This window comes from Cyprinus carpio, chromosome A18 (assembly GCF_018340385.1).
Source record: "Cyprinus carpio isolate SPL01 chromosome A18, ASM1834038v1, whole genome shotgun sequence".
Classification (NCBI taxonomy): domain Eukaryota; kingdom Metazoa; phylum Chordata; class Actinopteri; order Cypriniformes; family Cyprinidae; genus Cyprinus; species Cyprinus carpio.
In genome coordinates this window covers 14322832-14349179 of record NC_056589.1, presented here as the reverse complement: position 1 = coordinate 14349179, position 26348 = coordinate 14322832, and the positions used below count along the sequence as shown (strand labels likewise).

The 26348-nt window shown below is 40.3% G+C and overlaps 1 protein-coding gene across 2 annotated transcripts; it reads right to left on the bottom strand.

Moving 5' to 3' along the window:
- Positions 1-22196, bottom strand: LOC109110100 (TCDD-inducible poly(ADP-ribose) polymerase). 2 transcript variants are annotated; one of them, XM_042775067.1, is made up of 6 exons: positions 22018-22196; positions 19631-20499; positions 7084-7270; positions 6133-6320; positions 4132-4407; positions 1-1045 (listed from the first exon to the last, which is right to left on the bottom strand). In XM_042775067.1, exons 2-6 carry the CDS (start codon positions 20473-20475, stop codon positions 598-600), a joined length of 1944 nt encoding a protein of 647 aa, XP_042631001.1. In that variant the 5' UTR covers positions 20476-20499; positions 22018-22196; the 3' UTR covers positions 1-597. The 2 variants fall into 2 exon arrangements, with proteins under 2 accessions (XP_042631001.1, XP_042631002.1); XM_042775068.1 differs by lacking the exon at positions 22018-22196 and adding an exon at positions 21436-21995.
- Positions 22197-26348: the final 4152 nt, after the last annotated feature.

The window sequence follows — 26348 nt, the reverse complement described above, 5'->3', positions numbered from 1 at the left end:
TCACATTCTCTTTAAATTGGTTTTATTTACTTGCAACATGGACTAACATAAATAAACAATTTATTTATGGACAAAAGGCACACAGTTCAAATATAAACAAGGAGATCATATTTACAACTTCGAACAAATAGCAAGTATGGAACGCGAATGGCAGTAATGGGAGCGGTGAGTTTTTTTTGAAAAAAAAAAAAGAATAAGAATGTGACGCTGCAACAACAGCCTCGAGTCCGAGTGGCAAGCCATTGACGTGACTCTTACTAATGTGGGTTCCAATCCATGGTCATCCATGGAAGCCACAGCAGAGACACTCATCCACACACATGATTCGCACGCTAAACTGTCCAGCACAGAGGAGGGATGCTGTACACACATACACACAATCCCCATTTGTATTCACTGGGGCATGAGAAGACGTGCACTGAAAGGTCACACAGAAACCCTCACACATGATTGAGGGTGGGAACCATATCCGAACGTATCCCATATGGTCCATGAGTTCTATTTGTATTGCCGGCACACAATTACTCCTGTCTCTTTTCAAACTGGCCGAATGTGCTCACGGGACTCTTGTGCAGGAATCTAGATGTGCAGTGATCTTCAAATAGCCACCGTATTGCCTACCTCTTCATACTGAATGATGAAGTAAGGATAACTCTGATCATCGCTGAAGATGACAAAGATCTGCGGGTCCATCCAGTTGTCCACACAGGAGTCAAATAAGTCGCTGGAGGTGTCTCTTGGATTCAGTGGGGGTGGGCGGCGCATGGAAGGGTTGCCCACTGTGAACTTCCCCGTCAAGACTTTGGCCAGAAACATGTAGTGAACACCGCGGGGCGAACGCTTGGAGAAGTTGTGAGAATAGACAGCCTTGCGTGCAAAGTAGCTGCCTTGGCCGAACATGGTAGCGTGCTTGCCGCACACACGTGGGTCGAAGTTGTGCTTACAGATGCCCTCCACCACATCCTGGGACGTGCCGTGGAACAGGTGCCGTTCGTTCAGCATGCGGTCCATCTCTGACATGTGCCGTGACATGTACTCCTTCTTCCTGTAAAGAGAAGGAGAAACAGACATTTCAGTTAACATTGTTAAAAGTCAAAACCAGAAAACGAAGCTAGCTTCAGACAAAAGTAAAGACAGAACAGACTAAGACTGTGTAAGGCAACCACGATTCAAACCAGTTGGCCAGTAACACAATGCATGGCTTTCATCGTATTGTAAGAACAATAATTTCATCCAAGTAGATGAACAATTGAAATTAAAAGCATACAAACCATCAACTAAAGAAAACATCTGTCACAACCTTCCAAAGAATAAAATGTAGCCATCATGTTTGTTAGCGCTGCAGTTCAGAGAGTTCTGTCAGTAGGATTTACAACACGTATTCATCAGTTTCTGCCAAAATACATGCAAGTAAGTGGCCAGTGAACTGAGCGGAGAATAGAGTGAATTTTAGTTACTTACACTGTGTATCTGATATGAATAACACACTTTGGCAAATTATATTAGAATGGATTATTATTGCTGCATCCATAGACAACAGTATGTATTTTACAAACTCAATGTATGGTTTTATTAGTATTTATGTTAATTTAAATGTCAGAAACTTAAAATAAACATTATGTGGTTGAAAACAATGCACAGCTGTGATTATATGACAAGCGCTGAATGCATCCGTCTCTGAATTTGGTTTGAATTTGGCAGTTACGTGATGTCACCGAACATTGTAAATGCCATATGTGGGACTGTACTCCCATGGGCACAGAAATAAAAATCCCACATGTGGGACCACACCATATCATACTGTTAATTCTTTGCCTTTACAACCTTACTTCTGGTAAATCTTCTCAATTCAGCCACCACTGACGGGTGTGGCAAAAAAAGTGAATTTTGAACCCTGATGCCAACAATTACTGTATGCAAACTTCTAGGACTAAAATAGAACACACAACTTTGTTGTGTCAGAGCACACCAGCTGCCCTTGCACAAAAACAAGACAACAAGCCAAACGCTGGAGCACTCAGCCTGTCATCTTGTCAAATGGAAACAGAGAAGTGGTGAGGGTACAGAAAGGGTGAGTAAACAGATGAGCGCCAGGGACCTGGGTGTACCCAGTCAGCAACAGGGCTTGATTAGCCTCAAGTCTGTGCCTCTATTGTTGTGAGCATAGGGGACGCAAGGTCAGCCTGGCTGAAAGAAACTCTCTGATCAGTAGAGTACTCAGTGTGACACCGCCTGGCCCTAACTGACATCAAATGACCCTACGGCCATTGACAAGCCCCAGTTGTCACAATCATCGACTGACACGCTCACGCGCACATTGCCAGGGAGAAGTGACTCCATATGTGTCAGTAAAGTCATTACTCGTGTTGTTTCAGCTTCTCCTTTCATCTCCTTTAAACTCTTTTACACCGAGCTACTCTGCCATCAGTCTGTTTTGTTCTTTCTTTTACTGAAGCAAACAAATCCTCTTTCATGCTTACCCAGTGACATTCTCTCTCTTGCTCGTTGGCCAACACCCTGGAAACACTCAGAAGTATTGTACAAAAGATCTTCACCTGCACAAGCATATGAACACACCAACCTTTATTCCTTCAGCTCTCTTTCCCAGGCTACTACAATAAGTGCTTGCAAGGATGAACTAATCGCTGGATTTGCCAAGCGTTGTGAGGTTCACTGCACTGAATCTTTGAATGAAATTCAAGAGTTTTGTTTTGAGACACGTAGTAGCATGTAAATAAGATATCCACACCTCTATATTCAGTTGGCTTCTCAGCGATATATGGGATTTCAGATTTCATTCACCTCAGTAAGCCAAGCAAAACCAGCAAACTATACATGAATGTTTTACATATTGATCAGTCTATTCTTGTCTAAGAGGATGGTTCTTGGCTAGATTTTTTCTTTTGTAGAGTTGAACAATTTTTAATTTGATAATATTAGTGTTTTATTATAATTTCTAAAATCTGTAAAAAGTCTTAAATCATGCAAATATGTGATTTTATTATATTTTATATAACATGTTGAAAATACAAAAACATAAAGGCTGGTGTAGGTTTTTATATATGTGTGTATATATATATATAATAATGACTTGGTACTAAAGTACCAGTGATTTTGGCAACACTATTTTATGCACTTTTTTTTTTTTTTTTTTTTTTTTTTGACAGAAAGAACCAGTTCTCACATAATTTTGTGTAAAAATGTTCATCACTCTAAAAATCGGTAGAAAAAATATGTTGTGACCTTATTCCTTAATACATACATTACAGAAACGATTAGTAATTTGTTGTGGCTTCAGTACAATGACTATATTACTTTTTATTTATTAATATTGTTGTCAAGAGTATAAATGGGTCGGTCTTTACACATTAAAATACTTAGCTGCCTTCATATTTTAAGAAAGGGGGTTAATTGTATTTAAGGGTCCTTGGCATAAAAAAAAAAGTTTGAAAATGCCTATGCTAGACTACCAAAATGTTATATACCTAATCTTCATCTCCTTCAACACATTATTGTATTTACAAACATACTGTCTACTGTGTGTTTGGAAACAGCAATCACTCCAGTAATGGCATTACTAGACACATGGAAATATGCAAGGATTAGTTAATTGTTCGCCTGCTTAAGATAGCAGTGAAAAAACAAGCATGCAAAAACACACCTCATGAGTCAACAGCAATAAATTTTTTTCCTGACTCATCCCTTTTCTGTAACCTGTCATCCGCAGATGAGGGGCACGAAAAGTCTTATTAAAATACACCAAGGCCCTACCACTAGCACCCTTTCCTCTCTCACTCACTTCCTCTATCATGTTCCACATTTCACACGCTAAGAAGTTCACCTCACAGACCTACCACAAAAACACATCTGTTTCCGACCAACAAAACTTAGTAAGAGCCGTTAACACGGTTGACACCTAGCAGCATGAAAGCAAACATCAAAGTCTTGTTCAGGGGTGTGGCTAAATAATCACTTTATAGACGTTTGTGAAACACGGATCTGTCCTGATAACCTTCAACCAGTTCGTTATGTCCGAGTTTACTAAACACTGCTTTGGCCCCGGATAAATAGTCTAAACAACTCTGAATAGCACAAAAGATCGAGACATTGTTTGAGAATCTCCTACCACACCTTTTGTACTTCTCCCAGAGGAAGGGGTTTTGGACACGGAGGATCTTCAGGATGCGGAACTTGGTCTCAGATATGGTCTTGTGGAAGAGGCTGTAGACAGTACGGTAGCTGCGGTCATCCCGGGAGACGGGCACCTGCAGGAAGTCCTGACTGGTATTCATGGGTAACCAAGTCTCAGGGTACACTTTAGAGGGGCCGCTTGACATAGGAGAGTGAGGCTGGTTTCCAGAACTTTCCAGGGAGGAGAGAAATGCTGAGGAAAGGCCACCAAGAGTCCTAAAGAAGAGAGGAAACATGAGATTAAATGATGAAATACTTAGAAATTAATGAATAAAAAATTATTTGGAAACATTAATGGTCATTTTTTTGCTGTGGTACTGAAATTGGTATTGAGAATCATGAAATTTCACTAATTTCTTCTGTGATTTTGGTACTTGTGTGTTTATGAGAGTCTGGAGGTTGTGGTTAAATGGAGGTCAGGGTTCAGTCCTGTGAATAAACATCGCACTTGATTTCTAGCAGGTAAAGGTTATCCCTCAATTCAGTGTGACTACCTTATGAGTCATCTTTTAACTTTTATCTTGTGCTACTTTCCTCTCTCGACTCCAGTGCTGGAACTTTATTCTGAAAGCGACTGAGGAAAACCAAATGAAAAGAAACTAGGGGAACTGTTTTGAAGAGATAACCAAACACTTTCTGGAAAGCAACTGTTAAGGGTCTGTTTGTTAAGAGTGTCTCTGTGTGAATGAAAGGGTGACTCATTCTGCTTGCTGAGCATTAACTCAGCTGGTGCAGGCAGCGGATCGGCCAAATTGTCAATCGCATTAATGAGTTCCACCCCTGTGCTCAGGACAATGTGTTCCTGACGCTGCAGGACCCTTTAGATGGGTGGACCAGCATTGCAGTGGCCTCTATCTGACAACAGGAGCAGACTGATGGGAATAAAGTTTACAATCCCTACTTGTCTTGCAACTTTTAAATATGAAAGTAATAAGATGACTAGCGTGTCTAATTTAAACATTAGTAGCAGAACTGTTAGTGACTTCAATTTATTTTTCATGATTCAGTTCAAACTGCCTGTTATTGTGATATAATACATAGTGATATATAATACTGTCAAAAGGCTAAAATAATATATCGCTCAGTCCTAATTCTGATCCATTAATGCTAGGGGACGAAGACTACAGCTAGACACATTGACTCTATTGAGAAAAAAAAATAAAAATAAAAACAGGGCGGAAAAGATTCAAAACTGCTGTTCGCTTAATTTACATGTAGATATAAGGGAACATACAGAAAAATATCCACATGTCTCTGACCCTTCACAGGCCTGAGTGACTTAGTAAATGTAAGAAATGAAAGACAGGACAGGAAAATGTCGCAAGGCCAAAAATACTGAGCTAGCCAGAAATCTGACTTTCATATGATCACGTTAGACTCTATTACACAGACCCTAACAGCTCTGGAACTAATTTAACCCTCGTCCCTTCTTCTGTATCTTTTTACATCTGTTGCATTCAAATTTTTTCTTTGTCCCTGCAAATAAGCACACATCATATTTCGTTTGACGACAGATGATAGATATAAAATAGTTTTCTCTCCTTATGAGAATTATGACAGACTAGCTTAGGCTGCAGTCCAAGTTCTAGCTTAAGGTGAGTAGTGATATTATGTTTCAGAAAAGTGTTCTGGAGGCACAAGCAGTACTTCAAGCTATTAAAATGAGATATACGCTTTAAACCCTTCACTGATGGGAATAACGCAGAGTCCAGTATATTCTCGGTGAGCAGAGAACCGCTTGCAAGTTATCTTGGTTGTTTCGGAGCACATCCAGAGAAAACAATCTGTATGTGAAATTCCTTTTTATTAACATGTTTTGAGGAACAAACCCATTTTTTGGTACAAAATTGGTTATTATGGGACATTCAGCATGAAATCAGTGGTGTCTAACAAGAGTTTTAGGGCACTTTGTGAGGGCTGAAGGTAAACGAAGATACTCACTGGAGGTCAGGGGTAAGCATGATGGAGGACCTGAACAGCGGTCGTTTTTTGATCTGCCGGCAGAAACCAAAAACTGCATTTTGCTGGAAGCCCTCATGAATGTTCAGGATGTACTGATTCTGCAGTGTGATGAAACGCACCTCCTTCAGACCTTGGCCACTAGCCTCCTCAATCAACCGAACCACTGGCTGTGAAACGGAGAAAGAGAGAGGAAATGAGTTCGACAGAGAAAGAGAGAGCAACAGAACATTTAAATGTGCTCCGACTCCTACTCAATTCATCCGGAGCACTGGTCAGAATATATCCATCATAGGAGATTTGTTTTAAAAGGAAAGCTTATGCAATGTTCTAGTTCAGGCACTTGTGAGTAGAACAGGATGTCTTCTCTGGTGTGTGCGAGCTTGAGACCCAAAGAGACCCAAAAGACAACGCAATCACACGTACATTTACTGAGCCAACAACACATCAAGAATGGGTTTAGGTTTTATTTCCATTCTAAAATCACAAAAAAGTCTGCATGATCTGTTAATGTTTTGAAAGATGTTGCTTATGCTTACCAAGCTGGCATTTATTTGAACAAAAATACAATAAAAACAGTATTATTGTGAAATATTCTTACTTTTTTTTTAATTCTATTGCAATAGGTTTTATGATGTATTTTATTCCTGTTACTGTATAAAAAAACTTAATCTTCAGCAGCCATTACTCCATTTTTCAATGTCACATGATTTGTCAGAAATCATTCTAATAGGCTGATTTGGTGCTCAGTAAACATTCCTTCTTATCTTCAATGTTAAAAACAGTTGTGCTGCTCAGGATTCTTTGACAAATAGAGAGTTCAAAATAACACCACTTATTTGAAATAGAAATCTAACGTTAAAAAAAATTATAATTGTCTAAAAGGAATTATAAAAGAAAGGGAAGAATGGATCAGATTGGTGTGATTCTCACCTCTGAATATTCCCTCCAGCCAAAGTTATCTCTACAGTAGTATTTCCACACAGTCAGGCAGTTAGGGGTGGGGCTTGTGTTTGTGGGTGTGGCTGTGGAGCTGGAAGGCGTGGACAGACGCCTGACGAGGTCAAACTCCAGGTCACAAACTCGCATGGCACTGAAGTCCAATGTAAACACTCGACCGCTGTGCGTGAAACAAAGAAAAACAGAAAGTAAACACAAAATCCCAAACACATATACATGACGGTCACTTACACAGAATAAAATTCAAATCCTGACAGCTAATAATCTGTTCTTGAGCCATGACTTCAATAAGCTTCCTAGGCCTTTCAAGAAAAACAACTTCTTACACCTAATTTAAATTCCACATAATTCCTTGGGCAGAAAACTCTCCCTTGGTCTTTGTGGTCATCAAATCCTGAAAAACCCAATGAGGGGTGAGACTGGCCTCCAGACAGAGGGGAATGGAACAGTGACCCCCACCACCCCCCCCGACTGCCCCCTGCGTTCAGACCTCGTCTTTTTAGGTCACCCTCCAGGGGCCGGCTCACTAATAATGGCCTCATCGATCACACTTACTCTCCAACACAAAGAGGATTTGGGGGTTAAAGGTGAAATGTCTGGGCAAAAGTGGTTCAGATAATGCTCAACCCACATGCAGACCCAAAATCCAACTGGTGAAAGAATAAGAGGCCTATACAAGGCCCTTTTTAATGGTCAAATCATATAAAACATTTACAAACACATATACTCAAATTGCTTCTGTTCAAAGCTAGTCACACACACACAAATCACAAATCATCCATTATTAATGCCCATTTGGCTTCCTAAGTGGTCAAATATGAAACTGCACAAAAAATGAATAGAACATATAACAAGATGTGAGAGAAATGACAAAGGGAGCAAAACCCTCTCATTCAAGCATACCTGTAAAGCTCAAAGAACCAGACAACTGCTGAGTGCACTAGACCAAAACTGCCCAATACACTCAAAATCAACACACCAGAGAGTTCTGAGAGCTAATCTCAGAAGCACACCAGAAGGACATGGAGCTCTGACAGGATGGGTGGACTGAAGCCTGAAAGATACACTCATAAGCGAACGTGGTGGACAGTTGCGAGGTAGACTAAACACTGGACGTCCAGAGCACAGCAGAGGGGGCCTAGCAGAAAGAAGACCTCAACAAGCTCATAAATACATACACACAAAATACAATTAAACAGCAAGAGGCCGCTTGTGAGCATTAACAAAAACATGACTATAGTAGACTAAATGAGCATAGTGAGCAAAAACAATCTATGTAGCAATGAATTGAAATAAATAAATAAATAAATAAATAAAGCAGAAAGCACCATAAAGTGCTGGGATGATCTCAGTCCTTTTTACAGATTTTAATGGTAACTAGAAAGACGACAGTTATAATCTAGGGATATTTTGGGTTGTATCTTAACCAACAAAGTAAGGTTTCGCCTTCCCTTAATCATGCTCACACAATGTCTTTTTGAAATCTCTTCTTTTGAAATCATGCCAACAGACACCAAATCTGATCTAAAAAATGCATGACAAACAAAACCAGGCCCAAACTTCACATGCACGCATGCGTGTGTAAGAGAGAGAGAGAGAGAGTGAAAGAGAAAGAGAGAGGGAGGAAGATGCTTATCATTGCTGTGTTAACTGACCTTCTGAATTGAGTCAGCCCAAAACACACGTATGCATAAACCAGCCATTCACACACACCAAATGTGGTTCCATGAGTCTCACCCACACAGAAGGAGTAAGTAAGAAGGTTTCCCAGGAGTCATTTCCAAAAAAAGCCCAATGTGTGCACAAATTAAAGGGTTACTTCATCCAAAATGTAAGATTCTGTCATCAGTTACTCAACATCATGTTGTTCCAAACCTGTATGACATTAATTCCTCCACAGAGCACAAAAATAGTATTTGGAAGAATAAAATTTGCAATCTCTGATGTACAAATGAATCACATGAATTTTGAGTCAGATTGTTGTTAATTAATCGATTGAGCTACTTCAGAACAGTGTTATAGTTAACTTAAACTATGAACAATTGTTTTCATTAATTGAGTCACTCAATGAGTCAGCCACAGTGGTTAACAGCTCATCGGAGTGGAAGATTAATAAGTAAGATCAGTGATTAATTAAAATTTGATGGTTTTTTACAATCACTATTGTGGCTTCAGATTACTTGATATATAGCAGACAAGTCACATGAACTAGTTTCAAGGCACTTTTATGGTGTGTTTTTTTTTTTGGTCCTCCATATTCACCTTATTCTTCTTCATTATATAAAAAGTGGCTAAAAAATTAACTGAAGGCTATAAGCCATACAGTTTTGGATCAACTTGAGAGTGAGTAAATGACGACAGAATTTCAGGCCCCGAAATCATCGCAAAACCTTCAGCATCTACCAGAATGGTCCTTACTCTCTTTTTCATAACGAAAGACACACATTGTGTCCTCTCAACTGGAACACCATGGGCTTCAATCATACACACCCAGAATCACTCCAAAGGAGCATGTTCGGGACAGCCTGTCTTTTACAGACAGTTCCAGGCACAAACACACAATCTGCCCTAGCAGGCGACTTCTGGCTCAGCCAACAAAAACCAACAGAGAGACCGGCTTCCCATGCTGGAGAGCAGAACACAGCAGTTTCAGCACCTCCCTCAGGTCATCAGAGCCAAGGAACCAGATAATACCAGTCTAGCAGGCAAACTTGAACATTTACAGGTGTTAATGTCCTTCAGAACACATAAAAGAACACTAAATCTAGGATTAGTCCCCCCCCACCCCCAGCTGCAAGGGGACAAAATGTAGATTGTTTGTGTAATCTCACGTCTGGGGGAAGGATGCAAGTTAATAAGGGGAGAATAAAACCGATAGCTCGAGAAAATAAAAACAAACAGCTTTGTCTCATATACCGGTAGCTAAAACACACAAAACCTGAACATCTAGACAAGGAATGTGAAAGCATAAGCCCAAAAGTGTTATAACTCAGAGGTACACCTCACTGGAGTTCTCATAAGATGACTTTGACATAAATAAAACCATTTATGACATATAGGAAGAACATAAAGCTGTAATGTGAATTGTATCCTTGCTTAAAAACCCTGCTTAAGCCAACCAGTGTTTTTAGCTGCTTTAGTTTTTGTAATTGTACTTAAACTTATTTTAGTAATTTTCTTTTTTTCAGTTACTAAAAACAATTTTTAAAGTATTAGTTTTAGGTAACAATAACTGGCTAAGAATTTGATTAAAAATGTTTGAGTTCATAATGAAATTTCTGAATTTTGAATAGAATATATGCTGGCAATTTTGAGCTCTTCTGTAAGATAACTTGGTTCTAATAAATGCAGGCGACGCAAGCAACAGTCTCTGTTTGCCTTCACTGCTGTGTAGGAGTGACAAATGAGACATTTAAAGAACTCATTTTGTGATTTTCTCACCTACAAGACGTGCAAAATATCTGAATCAATGATCCAAATCCTTCCCTTGAATGCAAAAGACATCAACAATATTATCTGATTTCCTGGATTCTATGTACAAAATGTCCGCCCTGACAACATCCCAGAAATAAAAACTCTCTTGCACAACAAATGTTTAGAAATCCACAGATGCAAAACTTAAGACAGGGCTGAACTGGAGTTTCTAAACAGAAAGAGCCACTCATGAGTTTCACAACCCAAATATCCTTCTGCAGGAATCATGTTGCTAGTTTCGCCCCGGGAAGTTGCTGACTCATGCTAAGTCATCTGCGCTCAATACAGCAATACAGCAAAGCCAGCATCTCTCCTCAGGGCTTGTGACTGAGAAGACCGGTGTGGAAAGCACACTTTCGGCATCTAAATCAGGAGCAAACAAAGGCCATTAACAAGAACGAAAGCTATCACTTCCCAGAGTGAAAACACAACAACAAAACAGATGAGAGAAAACTGGTTTGGGTAAATGAAGAGGCTCTTTATAACGACAGAAAGAAAGAGGGAGAGTTTGCAGTCTGTTGCTTTCTGTAATTTCTCTCTGTATCGCTCGTTCTTTGTCCAGAACTCTCTGCTTGTACAATGAGGTACAATGAGGAAAGAACAGGGCATTCTGGGATTAAGAAGGAATGGGTGGTTACAGAAGTGACTGCACTGGGAGGTAAAGAGCTAAGACGACATGAAATAAGAGAGTCCGAAAGGATTACACAGTGTCTCAGAACAACCAGAGCTCTCTTGCTACTATATTCGTGTGCAATGTCATTTATGAAGTCATTTGTCAGACACGATTATCTGTAGCAACCTGGTAAGCTGGCGGTGGGACGTAAGCTGGCAGTGGGACGTAAGCTGGCGGTGGGACGTAACGTGGCGTGGATTTCACAACATGGTGCACTTTAGCACGGACACATGCACATTTGTATAGTGCTCAGCTCATGTTACCTTTTTCTTTAGGAAAATGTGCATCAAGGTATGCGACACCTAGTAGCAGTGTTTCACTGCAGCACGCACACACACATTCGCGCCGGGTTTCCTGACAGACTAGGTTTCACTGTAGCTCACCCACACACACTTTTCATTTTCGCACAAGTGCTCGCTTCTTTTTCAAGCCTGGCACGCCAAGTTCAAGTCGGCCACCTGTGCACCACGTAACCATGGCAACCATTATCCGTCAGGGCGCCTGACCGACCGAGGAATAGCACAGTGATAACAATAGAAGTCCCAGTGGCCCCGTACCTTGCCTTGCAGACAAAGCGCGGTCACCCCATACAGAGGACCCCGAGACTGTTTCAATCCTCTCGTCCTTTCAGCCTCCTTCCCTCTCTCCGGTGCTATAAATAATCTTCCAGCAATTAAATTAAGTGCAAAGACTGAATCTCTCTGCACTCATCAGCACAACCTACTTATGAAGCCACAGGTTTTCTAGTCCACATCTGCACACACACAATTCTGAAAGCAAAGAGCTGTGCGAGCAGGGACAGAAAGATTGATAAGCGCAATATATATGTGAATGGGCAGACAGGAGAGACTATAATTAAAGGCAATGACGGGTGTTGAGGCAAACAGAGAGAAGGAGAGGGAGAGGGGAGCGGTTGATAAGCCAGTTTCACATCTCTTTATCTCTCTCGCTACCTGAGAGGTGGAGTCACAGGTGAATAACCTGTTCTGCTCTTCCTGCAAGCCCTGCTAAAGTGTTGCGTCACTTTGATGTCCCCCTGACCCAATCATGAGGCAGCGTTCATCGTTGCGGTTACCATGACCTGTAACCGCCTGATGATTCACCGGTGTCAGGCGCTGAGATCAGACATTTAACAGACTGATACACACCCTCATTTGACTCGACTCTGTGAGATATAAAAAGATTGAGGATGAGGAGCTTTTAAAACTCTATCCAGCAACATTAAATGACCTTGAATAACCAGAAAGTTAAATTGTTATATTGAAGGTATTTTTAAAATGCCTGTTTAGTGATTAAAAAAAATAAATAACTAAATAAAATAAGTAAAATCATTGACTAAAGCCTTAAAAACACTATGTTTAGCCAACGCTGGAGTTCAGAGGCAGTGGTAGGCCTATAAACTCGACATGCGTTTATATAAAGTGCTTTCTGACCTACTTTGTAATGCAATACCACATGAATCAGATAATAAAACTGTTTGTGTTCATGTACTTACTAAGAGTATGCTTCTGGCCTTAGTTTCACAATTTTAAATCCCATGTACACAACCGCATTTAAATGAAGTTTGAAATACCCTGAACGATTCTTCTGTATGCATACAGAGCCACTCCTGTTCTGATCTAAACCAGCGATAAGCAAAGCATCATTTTGGTGTCTCGCAGCTATAAACATGAAACGTGGATGCCAACAGTTTGTAGTTGTAGTAAAAAATATTGTAGTTTTTAAAAAATATATATATATTATTTAAATGTTAAATATCAATGATTATCATAATATATTGTAATAATATGCTTATAATAAACATATTCCTAAATAAATAACACACTTTTACGCTCAGTATTCTCCTTCTCTCGAACATATTCTGTATATTTCCCTAGAAAAAAAAAGTTGTTGGGAGCAACTACGAGTCATAAAATGTAAACTTCTGTGAATGAGTCAGATCAGAGATTTGACGTTTGACGTTTACAGACACCATATAAATAAATGAGAAGTATCGTAAGCCGAATCCCACCAGTCGCAAAAAGTCAGTAACTTAGGCCTATCTTATAAAACAGCATTTTTTTTTTTGGTGTAAACTCTAAAAATAGTTCAATCCAAAAGTATTGCTTAGTGTAAAACATGTTGAAGATTCATTAAATGATAAGCAGTTTCCTCTAAAAAGCTGTTTATTCAGCATAGTGAAGCCTCTCCTCCATTGACACCCATTAAAAAAAAAAAAAAAAATTAACGCTTTTTTGGCTAAAGGTTACAGGCTTGCCTTCTAGTGGCTTTGGTCAGATCACCCTTAAATGAAAGTGATGTCAATACATTAACAAGATGTTCAGTTTAATTTTAAAAATCTGTAGTAACATTTGAATTTTCTGCGTATTTTACTTTACAATACAGTTTGCAACTTGTGTAAATTCAACTGTAAATAAAAAAACTCTGAGTGTGCAAAATACGATTGAAGCCGCAATGAAAATGAAGTAAAAGCAGGCCCTTTCTTCAGTATTGTGGTGTACAAATAAGTGAAATGGATTATCATAAAATATGTAGGGTGGAGACTTTGTTCTATCCATTAGTTGTTGATGGGATGGAGGCAGATCTGAATGTGAACTTGCGAGTAATTGTAAGAAATGGGTGGGATTTAAGCAGACTAAATGACTGGAAAAGTCCAGCTTATGTTACTAGAATGAAGCCTGTTGTTTCACCGGAAGATCGATTTATGACATTTTGATTCAAATCAATTTTTAAAAAAAAGAAATGCATGGATAAATTTTTCTCAATTAGACAATAACATAGCTAGGATGCATTTTCAATTCACACAGTCTTTAATTTAAAAAAACTGCAGTCACCATTTAATTTTTTCCAGAGCTTTTCGACTGTATGATTCTTACTTCTGCAAATAAACAAACTCTGTGTGTACAGAACAATATTAAGAACTCAGAACAGGAGCGACAAGCACATTTAGCAGCAGTGTGTCACCAAAGTGAATTCAGATTTTTGGCCTTACATAAACTTGCCCAGTTTAGGCCATTCTCTTGTTATCCAGCACTTCTGCAAATCAGAGGAACTTGAGCCCAGCTGGCAGACTAAAGCACTATACAGTTCTGCTTTTCTGAAAGCTAAATCATGGTTCTGCTGATTTCACCAGCTTTAAATGCACACACGGCCAGGGTACTGAAGAGAAACAGTGGTTAAAGGGTCAGAGCAAGAGGAGGGAGGTGGCTGAAAGTGCGAGCGAGAGAAAGAGAACACATGAAGTGTGAAGGATTAGCAACCCCCTTAAAAACCCTGTGCGCCACTGAGCATGCCCAAACCCAAGGTCTGCTTCGGGACTGGCATGTTCCACACATACAACCACTTCTAAAAGACATGCACCGATAATTAGCCTTTAACCCGGCGACCCCGTGCCCCCCGGCACACATGCTCCAAACGCAAGTGAAAAGGCACCTCTGAGCTGGTGTGGTTTGCAGTGTCAGATGGTCAACTGGGAAACAAACTGACCAAATGCCAAATATGCTATACTGCATCTCATTCCAGAGCAGCAAAATACAGTCCGATCTTCTTACCTACTTAATCCCATACACACAGAACAACTCACTTTTTCATGCTCAGCTTGAGCAGCCTGCATGCCAGCATTATTCACACCCAGCACAAGCATCGTAGTCTGAGAAGTATTAAACAAACATACACACTCACATATGCACCTGATCACACACTACCAACCCTGAGATAAGGCAGTCACCTCTGCGGGTGGTAAATTCAGCAATGAGACATACTCAGCAAACAGACACTTTTAGAAAACACACACACAGTGACACATAGGGAAGCTGCAGAGGTCGTATCAGTAATGTGCAAACACCTTTTATAGTATATGCTATATAGTTATACATTTACACACTCAGACAAAGCCTCTGACTGTGAAGCTATTAAAGGAAGAGTTAAAAACAGAAAAGAAAATTCCTGCCATCATTTACTCAGTGTCATTCCTAACCTTTATGACATTCTTTATCCTGTGGAACACAGACAAAGATATTCTGAAGAATGTTTCCGTCCATACAATGAAAGTCAGTGTGGTCCAAAACAACATGATTTGGACCCCATTGGCTTTCTTTTGAAGGACACAAAAACACAGACATTTTTAGAATGTCTTTTTAATGTTGCACAGAATAAAGAATGGTTTGGAACAACATGAAAGTGAGTAAATGACGAAAGAACAAACCTCATTGGTTTATTCTATCAATAACAGAATTTTCATTTTTGGGTGAACTAGCCTATACCTTTAAATAAATAACAGCAATGGTTAAACCAGGAGATTTTTGGAAAATTCATAGCTTACATTGGCTTACGAGTAAGAACATTTATACAACAGATGACTGATTCCCTTCATAAATCTGCCAAACACTTGAAGTTGGGCAGCACAATCCGACCAAAATATATTGCTTCCAAAAATAATCGATGTAGCTGTCTATGTTTTTTAGTTTTATTGCGGTACGGAAGGATGTACCCGTCATTGAACTAAAATAATCAGGTGCAAATAGACATTTATGGCAAAAGTGGTTTAAGTAAAGACATGCAAGCTTCCACAACACTGATCCAGAAACAAGAGCTATCATTTAGTAATAACTTGATATGTTCACTAAAAATCTGCTGCAATAATGTCTCTGACTGGCAACTGATTATAAATTGCAAAGGGCTTTCCATTCTTCCTCTTCAAGGGAATAAATCAACCTCAATCAACACTCTTGACTTCTCGTTTTTTGTTTCCATACAGGGAGGATGGGCTCAAAAGAGCTGAGGGCAAGTAAATGCTCTCGTTTCCCTCTTGCTCTCTTTCTTTACGAGAAGTAAGAGAAGTCTCCAAAAAGTCTCAGGCTGTTCTGGAGGCCACAGACTGACGGGACGTGCGCTACTGAACACCATGCGGGACTAGGACTGAACTGTTTGTTCAGACAATCCAGCCACTATTTGGCTCTTTCTCTTTGTCCCTCTCAGCAAGAGAGGAACACATAAACATACTTTAGCTGCAAATTTTGACAGCTTTTGTTTATGTTAGAAAGCACATTTAAAAGAGTGTGAGAAAAGAGCACGTTATGATTTTACTCACAAAAGACAAAAAAACTCTGATAAGCGAATGAAACAGAGAAAAATGCCTGGTAAAAATACTGTTACTATGTTGTATCACATGGTAATATCATTGTACTTTAACAAAAACACTACATACTAGAATACTGTGAAAACACTACGGTATAGAGATAGTACCATATGGTAATACTATCAAATATAACATGGTACTAAAATAATAACATCAGGTACTTCCAAGAATACTTTGATACAGTCAGATGACAGTACCATGATACTTTGATGTGTACGATAGTACAGAAATTCATGTATCATGGTAATCACAGGGTACTCCAAGAATACCATGGTTGTATCTTAGCACAAATGTACAAAAAAAATTTACCATGGTTTGTTTTTGCACGTGAAAGTTCATTTACATGCTACATATCCAAAGGTATGGATGTTATTACCATGGTACATTTTTATAAGTGTAAGTGAGAAAGAATGCAGGAAGAACAAAAGAGTCAAACCGATGGTGAAAACTCAAGAGACTTCACCCGTGTGAATAATTTCATGGCCTGTCAAGGCGTTATCTCCTTTCTCACACAGGCAAACAAACATGCAAACACCTTGGTTTCAGGTCACCATGCCCTTGGTGCACAGTAAAGGGCCGTACACACCGGGACGAATATCGGCGCGCGTTATTCGCCAGCGTTTTTATAATTTTCGCTAAGTGACCGAGTGAAATGCAAATTCATTCCCTGCAGGAATGTAAAACAAAAGAAATACTAGTTCTCTTTTATCAAGAAACCGATGGTGAAAATTCAAGAGACTTGCACCCTTCCCGGCAAGTGTGCTACTTGGCGTATATCTTCTTTTCATGGCCAGTTTTGTGTTTCAAGGCGTAATCTCCATTCTCATTGGTCTGTTTCTCACACACCAAACAAACATGCAAACACCTTGGTTGGCAGTGCACACCATTGCCCTTGGTTTAGTCACGATGGCGTGGCGTAAAACGTCACAGTGAAACGTCGGCGAATATCGCGCGCGAAATTCGTCCCGGTGTGAACAGGCCTTAAGATTGTGTGACGAATACAATCATCTCACCGTCAGCTGCTCCCATGGAGACCAAACCTTCAGGATCAAGGGTCACGGTTCGCACACACTGCAGCACAATGACACAAAAATGAAAAACTATTGGGGTGCCTGCTCATACATTTCTTAGGATAAATACAAGAATGAAGAAAGCCTCTGATCCTGGGGATTACAGCAAACCAGTGTAAACAGTAAGAGCCTGACCAGTGAGCCTGTGTGTTGGCGTTCAAAAGTACAATGGCCCTGGGGTATTGGAACACTTTGGTCGCATTAATAATGATTTGCATTGCATTAAAAACAAACTTGCGACCTAAGAAGCACTTTTTAGAAATGTTTCACTTTGTCTGATTACTGTCTCTCAATTCTAAACCACATATCTACTTATCTATAAATTAAAACCCTTGTCTTTTTCTGAAATCTAAAACTGGAAAAGCCCCTGTCTACTATTTGTCTTTAAAATGGCAATATGTTTGATACTGTGCCTTGACATTCAAAAACACAGCGGCCCGAAGCATTTGGACATTTTGTGACCAAAACATAATGTCAAACCAAGATCTAAGAACTTAGACAACCAGAAAGGGTCTAAATACTGTATCATAACTCTAAACGGTTATCATTTAAAACCTTTGTAATTTTCTGAAACATTTCACTTGAAAAGTCCTTGCCATTTTTCTTCAAAATAAAAGATTCTGAGTTTGATTATTATTACTATTTAATCTAAATCAATGACAGTCATACATATTGTGTCTAAATTATCCAAATTTGTTCTGGGGCAACTTCACATAGCATCTATAACACAGACCCTCTCATTTCTGCTCTAAAATGGTCTGTATAACATTACACAGTGAATTCTTCTAGAGAGAAAAAAATAAATAAAAATCCTCCACACAAACAAAAAATATGGGTGGGGTCAGCAGATAAGGGTGTGGTTTACAGGCTCTGTGGGTCTCACTTTACCCCAGAACTACTAAAGTCAGCAGGAGGTTAATTGTCGGCTTTAGCTATTAACATGAAATAGGTCGCTGTGAGCCACAGTTTTGAGAGCAAATGTGCTAAACGGGCCAGCAGAGACAATAACGTGGCCATTCTTTCTATTAAACTCTGTAGACAAAGACCCCCTAAATAGTCGGCTGTCCCACTGGATAATTTCCATGACAAATCGACAATGCTATCTTCAAGAAGGAAGCAGCCAGGAACTGTGTCATGGTGAGCAGTAAAAATCACTGTCTCTTTTGCTTTGTCATGACCAAGTGCACTTCCCTTTGCAAACCACTTTTGCATACAGATCAGGCTTGGGACCTAAACAAGTCTCTCAAACAAAAGGGCCCTTTTGTTTACGCAAAAAAAAAAAAATCCAGCTGGGTCAAATCCGCCATAATTGCAGCTCAGGGATATAAATTGTAGCAATTGAGTGTATGATTGATAGGTCTAAGGATGTTTGTGTTTGTGTGTGCGAATGATCAATATAATAAAATAAAAAAGGCATTTACAGAGCATTAATGTGTGCGTGCATGCCAGCAAGTGAGGGTGGGTGAGCATGTGCATAATTGCCTCTAAAGCTCATTTATTTGTGTGTTTGTGAGCAAGTCTGCATGTGAGCCCTTCTCTGTCTGTGCGACAAGTGCGTGTGACCGCCTGAGCGCAAGCCGCAGTGAGTGGGAGCGTGCACGTGTATGTGTGTGTGTTTGACCAAACTGAGCAGAGGCGGGTCGAGCAAGTTCACGGCTCACAGCTGTCAGTATGCTTCCACACGTCATGTCAGCCGACGGAAGGCTTATGGGAAAAAAGCAATCTCTTAGTCACATATACCTCATCCACAACACACACGCTCCTACATACAAGGCAACTTCCTGTCACGTACCGCTCTCTTTCACTTTAACTAGGTGTCTCCTTCAATATGCCTGAAAAACAACAGCCTAAGCTAGTTTGCTGGTCTCTCTGGTTGTAGAATGGCTTTGGTCACTTTTTAGCAGGTCAGACTGGGAGACCAGCTGGCTGGTCAGCTAACCGAGATAAGACCAGTCAACCAGACAGGTTTAGGCTGTTTTTTTTTTTTAGTAGGGCATCATACCAGTCCCTCCCTTGCACCATTTTTTCTGTTTTCTCATTGAACTGCAACCTCAGCTTAGCTGTACTTCCGTATCCTTATCGGGTAAAGCATAAATGATTGAAACTGCTCAAGAGGTTTCAATGAAAAGTGGCATTAACCCATAGGGCAAAACCAGAAGCACTTACAGAAACTTAAGTCTGACATGTTCATTGTCAGGGTTGCAATAAAGCCTTTCCAGTTGTTCTTGAGAGTCATCCGATATGCTCTGCCAGATCTGCGTATCTGCTCTGCGGATTTGCCAGTGGTAAGGTAAAACGGTGTGATGGTGGGCACAGTCACTGCCATAGACACAAACGCCCTGGAGGAAATCCACACAGATCGATACAGCGTCCCCTTGATGCGTGTGATACTGAAGCTGGGTCAGGAGTTCAAACACTAGATCCAAAGAGGCCTCCTCGCTTTTATCCTGAAAGATCTCGCCCTCTTTGATGGCACGGCAATTTGCACCCTGCAAAGTCTCAGTGGTGTAGATGTCATTTAACTTCGACCCTGAAACATCAGAGGAGGGCGCCGCCTCGTCGCGCTCCTGGGGCTGGAAGCGTCGCTCATTAGCGTCTATTGACACCCGCTGAATATCCGACACCTTCTGTTCCCCCGCGAGCTCGCTCACGGCCACATCGGCGTCTGTGCTCTCCTCCTCCTCATCCTCCTCCTTCAGGCACACCTGACTAATCCTTGCCTGCTTCTCCACGGCGGCGGTGCATATATTCCGCTGCGGTCGAGCTGGGTTACGCAGAACAAACACTCCGTCGCCTGACACGAGAGCGTCTGAGTTCAATAACGTGCTCAAAATAGGGTCATCTAAAGCACGTAAGCATTTTGTGTCCAGTTTTCTCTGTGCGTGTTTCTTTTTGAAGTAGGGCTTCACTAACGGGATCTTGTTGGCCAGTCCCATCTGCTGCTCGGTGAACTCTCTGGTCCCCATGGGCAGACCTAAAGCGGGCACAGCGCTGTCAACTGCCTCCTGCATGGTGCAAAAATGTATCCAGGATACCTATTAAAAAAAAACAGAGCAACACGATTAACTTCATGTCTATAAGCATGGAGTGAGCTGGGGGGGGGGGGGGTCTAAAGTATTCAGTGTTTTGTTTATTCGCACACATTTTCAAAAATGTGTGATATTACACATTTGTCAGGACAGTGTAGCTAAACAGCTTGCGGAAGAAGAAAAATGAGTCGCGTTCACCCGAATTGGTTACTATAGCAACACTACGCTGCTCAAGCGCTTCCCATATATGACATCACATTATCAAAACATCACTGCCATTACTTATCTCTTTACAGATTTAAATGTTTATTAAATGTTTAGTGTTTTATTTAACACGTCTTTATGTTAGTTAACGGTTAGCTGCGAGTGCAAGAGGTACAAAAAACACGAGATTAGAATTAAACCTGACTCTCCTATATGTCATTGAATAATTCGCTCACTGTCTACAATGCTACAGTTCTAATGTTGTACCCTCGTAATGTACACTGTGTACACTGCGTGACTTGCTTATCATGTACACCTTTTGTACACGTTTTCTCAGAGTGTACAAGTGTCCAAAACGACACATTAAAACGGCATTAAATCGCATTAGACATTTATCAATAGGCTCGATAATGTGCGCTATAGGTTCACTCCTTGACGGGCATTAGTAGGTGATTAATCAATACTTTTAACTGGGAGTAAGATGAAACCTTTCCTTTCTCGAGAAGAGAAAGGTGGCATTAGTGATGAAACAGAAAGTTTCTTTCAAGTCCCCCCTCCCCCAGCAAACTATATATATATGTAATTATTATGATGATGATAACAACATCGTTGTTCCTATGCATTTAACCTGTAACAATCATTTGTGTCATTTTCCACGCATTGCGTGTTTTTGGACGTTTCAACAAGCCTTTTAACAATAAATAAACAAAAGTGAACGAAAAGATTAAATGGACTTACCAATGCAGGTTATAGCTTGGGTTTAATACAATTTCAGGAATTTAGGACAGCAATCAAAATTAAGCTTTCATTTTTTACTTTTCTTTTGCTGTGGATGAACATAAGATCATAAACAAATATTATTAAAAAAACAATAAAAAAAAAAAACAATATCCGTCTTGATTTATCCTTTGCGAGCGAATATCATCGTTTAATTACGCTGCTCCACGCGATAAAAATCAGTCAAACGCAGGCCAAACGATCTCTTGGGAGTATTTTGATGGCTTGATCTAGATACTGGAGCTGGGAGCGTACGTGCCAGTTGCCAATAGCTGCTCGTTCGAGTTCGCACGTACTGCCTGTGTTAAAGCGATCGCTGCCCACTGCGGCGCCTGGCCCCCATTCTTCAACAAATATACGAGAAAGCTACATTACAGATAAATCTACCATTGCACAAAGATCGGGGTCAGTCAGACGATTTATTAGAGTCCGATTTCAGCCTTTTCCGGTACGCAATGCAGAAAAAGCGCTCCGGTTTTGTTTTTCCCAGTGGATTAGGCTCGGTTAAACGCTATACATATTCCGGATTCTTTCCAAATGTACCTGTAAAACTTCCCGACTCCTTTGATTCTACTGTCGAAGCCAGTAGCCCGTCCCGGGGAATTCGCACTCCTTTCTCGTGCAGGACAGACAAAGCATTCATCCAGAGAGCGAAGCGTCCGCGTCCATCTCCCGGAGCTTCTGAGCGGCTCGCGGCTGTTGCAGAACACAAGCGCGATAAGACTCGCTCGTCCAATCACGGCGCAGTGTGGAGCGCGAGGGGCGGGGCTTTGGCTTCTGCTGGAGCGGAGGAAGAAAAAAGATCAGGAAGTGGTCCGATGCGTGCATGTGTTTTTATACAATCTATGGTTTTGACCTGGTTTTGATTCACCCCGCTAGTTTCCTTAAGACAGAAATCATCAGGTATTGTAATTATACGGCGTGTTTAAAAAAGAAAAAATATAAGAGGAAAAGTGGGTATAAACCACAAACATCCAGCAAAGAAGTGGGTTTCTATAGGGCAGTTTTAAGGAATGTGGTCATTGGGAATGTTAGGAAAATTAAACTTAGACATCACTTTAAAAGACCAAATAATCATGTAAATAATTTATATGTTTAGCGCGACCATAAATCAGTGGTTCTCAACCGGTTTAGGAAGATACGCTGGACATCAAATTCCGACCCAACACATTTCTATAATAATTGCTTATCATAAAAAAAAAAAAAAAATCATTAAAATAAACCAGCAAATTGTAGGAGCCCAATGTGAAATAAGCTGAAAAATAGCATGCATAAACAACATAGCCAGATACACTAAACAAACACTAAGACAAATATTCACTAACTACATACTTTAGAAAATAACAGTAAAGTATGCATAATTACAAGTAACAAACCCTAGTAAGTATGCTAATTAATATCACTGATGACTTATTTGTGTTATGGCACTGTAATAAGGGCACCTTAAAATAAAGTGTAACTAATATTGCATTGGGTTGTGACCTGCCAGTTGGAAACCCCTGCCATAGATCATGGTGTGACGTGTGACTGAAATGAGGTGAAAGGTTATTCATTGCACTAATGACATAACCTGTTTTCACAGCAACTTTACTCCTTCACTTATACAAACTGCAAATGAATTCTAAAACAACCACCCCGAACAGTTTAGGACAGTCAGTAAATACACACCAGACCATAGTTCAAGTGTAGACCCGTCAGACAGAGGATGTCATCAGACAGACAGAAGATGTCGTCATTCCATTTAAAAAGAAATTGCCTTCACTGCAAAATGATATTTGCCATTGAAAGGAGTAAAAAGACACAAATGTTTAATTGCATAGCTAGGCCTCTGCGGCCAAGTTCACATTGTACCTCGCCCAAAACACGTTCTGTATCTTGTGCATAGACATGTTGGTACGAGCCCTCCCTCACAGCGGAATCTACAGTGAAATGGAGTGACGTCTGTGTGTTCCCATGGCTCTGCCCCTGAGAGCACTGCAGTAGGACACACACTGGAGCAGCTCATGTTCTTTACACTCTCAATAATCATCATTTTCCCTTTTGGGTTTTAAAAGCTCCTAACCTGACATAAAGCGGCTGACAAAAAAAGCTGACAACTCCACATTTATTACACACTGCAACGTATATTTATAATGACGAGAACAATACATATTCAAAGTTTTATAATAACATAATTGCACCACATAGACTGGAACATCTTCCATCAGAGTATGTTTAATGATCGACGTTATAATTATACATAATTACTACACATTAAAATGAAACTGGTACTTATTATTTTGGGAGTGAATTCTACTTTGTGTGCCTGAACTTTCTGAAGTAGGTCATCGGTGACTTTATTTGTCAAGCACTGTAAATACAAAAATTAAAGCTAGTGACCTGGCCATTTTGAACTGCATTTAAAAATATAGTTTCATGTCTAGTGCTCATAGAAATCATTTTTGCATTCTATTGCAGTGCATCACTGTGGTTGTTCACCAGTGCACTTAAGTCTGGCATCGTTTGCAGTTTCTTGTGCATGACACAATGTTCCAAAAAATGCAGTGCCCAAATTATAAGGGGCACCCCCCATGTTTTTAATTCATGCTAACCTTGTCATGTGCAAGATGCTTAAAAAAACACATTACACAACAGTCAAAACACGTCCGTCTAGCATATGTTTGCACAGAAAAAAACAATGGAAAGGCAGCACAGTGGAATTGAAAAATTTATATAACCCCTAAGAAGTATAAAATATTTTGTTTTTTGGTATCGAATTTTAAGTTCATTTAAAATCAACAATAATCTTGCTTTGTCTGCCATTTTGGATCTATGTTACTGGGCTTGTCACACAGCATTCTGTTTCCATAAACTTCATAAACACCCTATGTCTGCTTGAAGGATGTCTGGGATTTTGACCTCATGACCTTGTCCTTGTTAAGAGTATGTGTGTCTATAAACAAATGAATGATTTCTTGAGGATACTCTACAGAGGCCCGTGAGTTGCTGGGGTTTCAGTGGGGGGTTTATGAAAAGAGGTGGAGATTGAGAGGCAGGTGGCAGGGGCAGAGCTGACCGAAACAAAAAAAAGCTTCTGTAGTGATTTAGCCCGGATAGGACAGGAAGGAGGGAACAATACCCTGTTCTTGAGTTGCTCTCTCCCTCCCTCTCTCTGCCCTCTTCTCTCATCTGCACATGACCAGGTCACCCAGTGTGCACTCACAATGTGCTGATCAAAGCCCTGGGTTTGATCTGGCAGGATCTTGTTGAGGCCACCAGGGATGCAGGAAAATTTAGGCTAAAGGTCACCTGAAACATCTTCAGAGCCAAAGTCATGTATCTGTTTCTCCCTTGAATGAAGTTCACCTCCCTTCAGGGCTTTTACCTCTTTTTCATCTGGCTGAAGGTTTCTGTTACGCCCTGATCTAAGAACGGTTTCTGCTACTAATGTTCCTGTCAATATTTTAATAAGTGAAGAAGCAAAAGTCTCAGATCAGTGCAAAAGGGCAGATTTTTCCAGCACAAAAGAAAGGAGATGGACATGAGCCAACATGTAGTTCTTAGTAGCAGAGGAGAGAACAGGAATTTTAATGACCCTACAAAAACCCGCCCAGCAGGTTGTCATCTCACAAATGCCACAGATGTCTCTAAAAAGACAGCAGAGAGAAGTGTAAAAGAAGCTTACCTGACCCTGAAAACTGGCTTTGGGTGGTTTTAAATCAATTAGGAATATGAAACTGAACTGTACATTCTCTCAATACGTTTAATTCTTCAAATAACCATCATTTTTAATGTAACTAACTCCATTTTAACAGTTGACAATGACGCCATTGGAATGAACCATAAACAAACAAGCATCAGAAAAGAATACTAAAAGTGCATTTTCTTGACGTGTGAGCGGAACCAACCCTAGATGACACATTAACCCATGAACTTGATGACAAACCATTTGTTATCTCAAAACCAGAATTGCTACAAAATTTCCAAAGAAACCTACAGAGATGACAAAATAAAGACATTCAAAGTTAGGTCTCACATAATTTAATGACCACTCACTCTCTGGGTGGCGCCAACATGGTGCTAGTTTGTTTTAAAAAAACCATAACCTATTGACTTTCATTTCTCCACATGCATATTCATAAACTGGTCATAGGAAAGTTTACAGACACTCAGTGACTACAAGCATTGATAGGAAAACGAGTCTGCTACTTTCCTTTCTCGGTAAGGCTGTGAGGCTGTAAGGATCTTATGTTTCCTTTTTGTCCCCCAAGTGAATAAGGGGGCCTATATGTTCTATTTTCTGTTCATGACTGGTCCTCCTGTGACAGGGGTTGCGATACGTGTATCCCTTTCCCCGTCATCTGCTAGGAATGTTTCTCAATTACACTATTAAAGGGGTCCTATTATGCACTGTTACAAAGTCTTGATTTTGTTTTGGGGATGTACTAGAACAGGCTCTCATACTAGGTTGTTCAAAAAACACATTATTTTTCACATATTTTACATTATTACAGTACCTCTCTCCCCAGTCTGGAATGAACAGCTCGAATAGTTCCTGTTAAAATGAAGGCCCGCCTTCTGGAATACGAGATGTGCTGTGATTGGTTAGCTGGGCCAGTGTGTGATGTGATTGGTTAGCTGGGCCAGTGTGTGTTGTGATTGACAGCAATCGGCGCCTAGTCGGGAAATGTCCGGCCTCTTACCATAGCTGCCTGCTGCCAGCTTCAGTTTAAATATTGTGTCAAAATCAAATCAATTTGAGCATGATTTAAAACCGGATGATTGTAACCACTCTAAGCTCGTCTGTATTGGGAACACTAGCGTGTCTACGACATAGTGATAACACTCATTGTCTTCTCTAGTGCAGCTCAACCAGGTCTAGTCCCATTCGTCGA

What these genes read in the sequence shown, in the direction of transcription:
- LOC109110100 (XM_042775067.1), bottom strand. Translation starts at nt 20,475, where the DNA reads ATGCAGGAGGCAGTTGACAGCGCTGTGCCCGCTTTAGGTCTGCCCATG. An exon ending in CATGTCAGACTTAAGTTTCT is followed by an intron (nt 7,271 to 19,630) that starts GTAAGTGCTTCT and finishes TTTCACGCACAG; the next exon opens with CGGTCGAGTGTTTACATTGG. An exon ending in CTCTGGGAGAAGTACAAAAG is followed by an intron (nt 1,046 to 4,131) that starts GTGTGGTAGGAG and finishes TTCTCTTTACAG; the next exon opens with GAAGAAGGAGTACATGTCAC.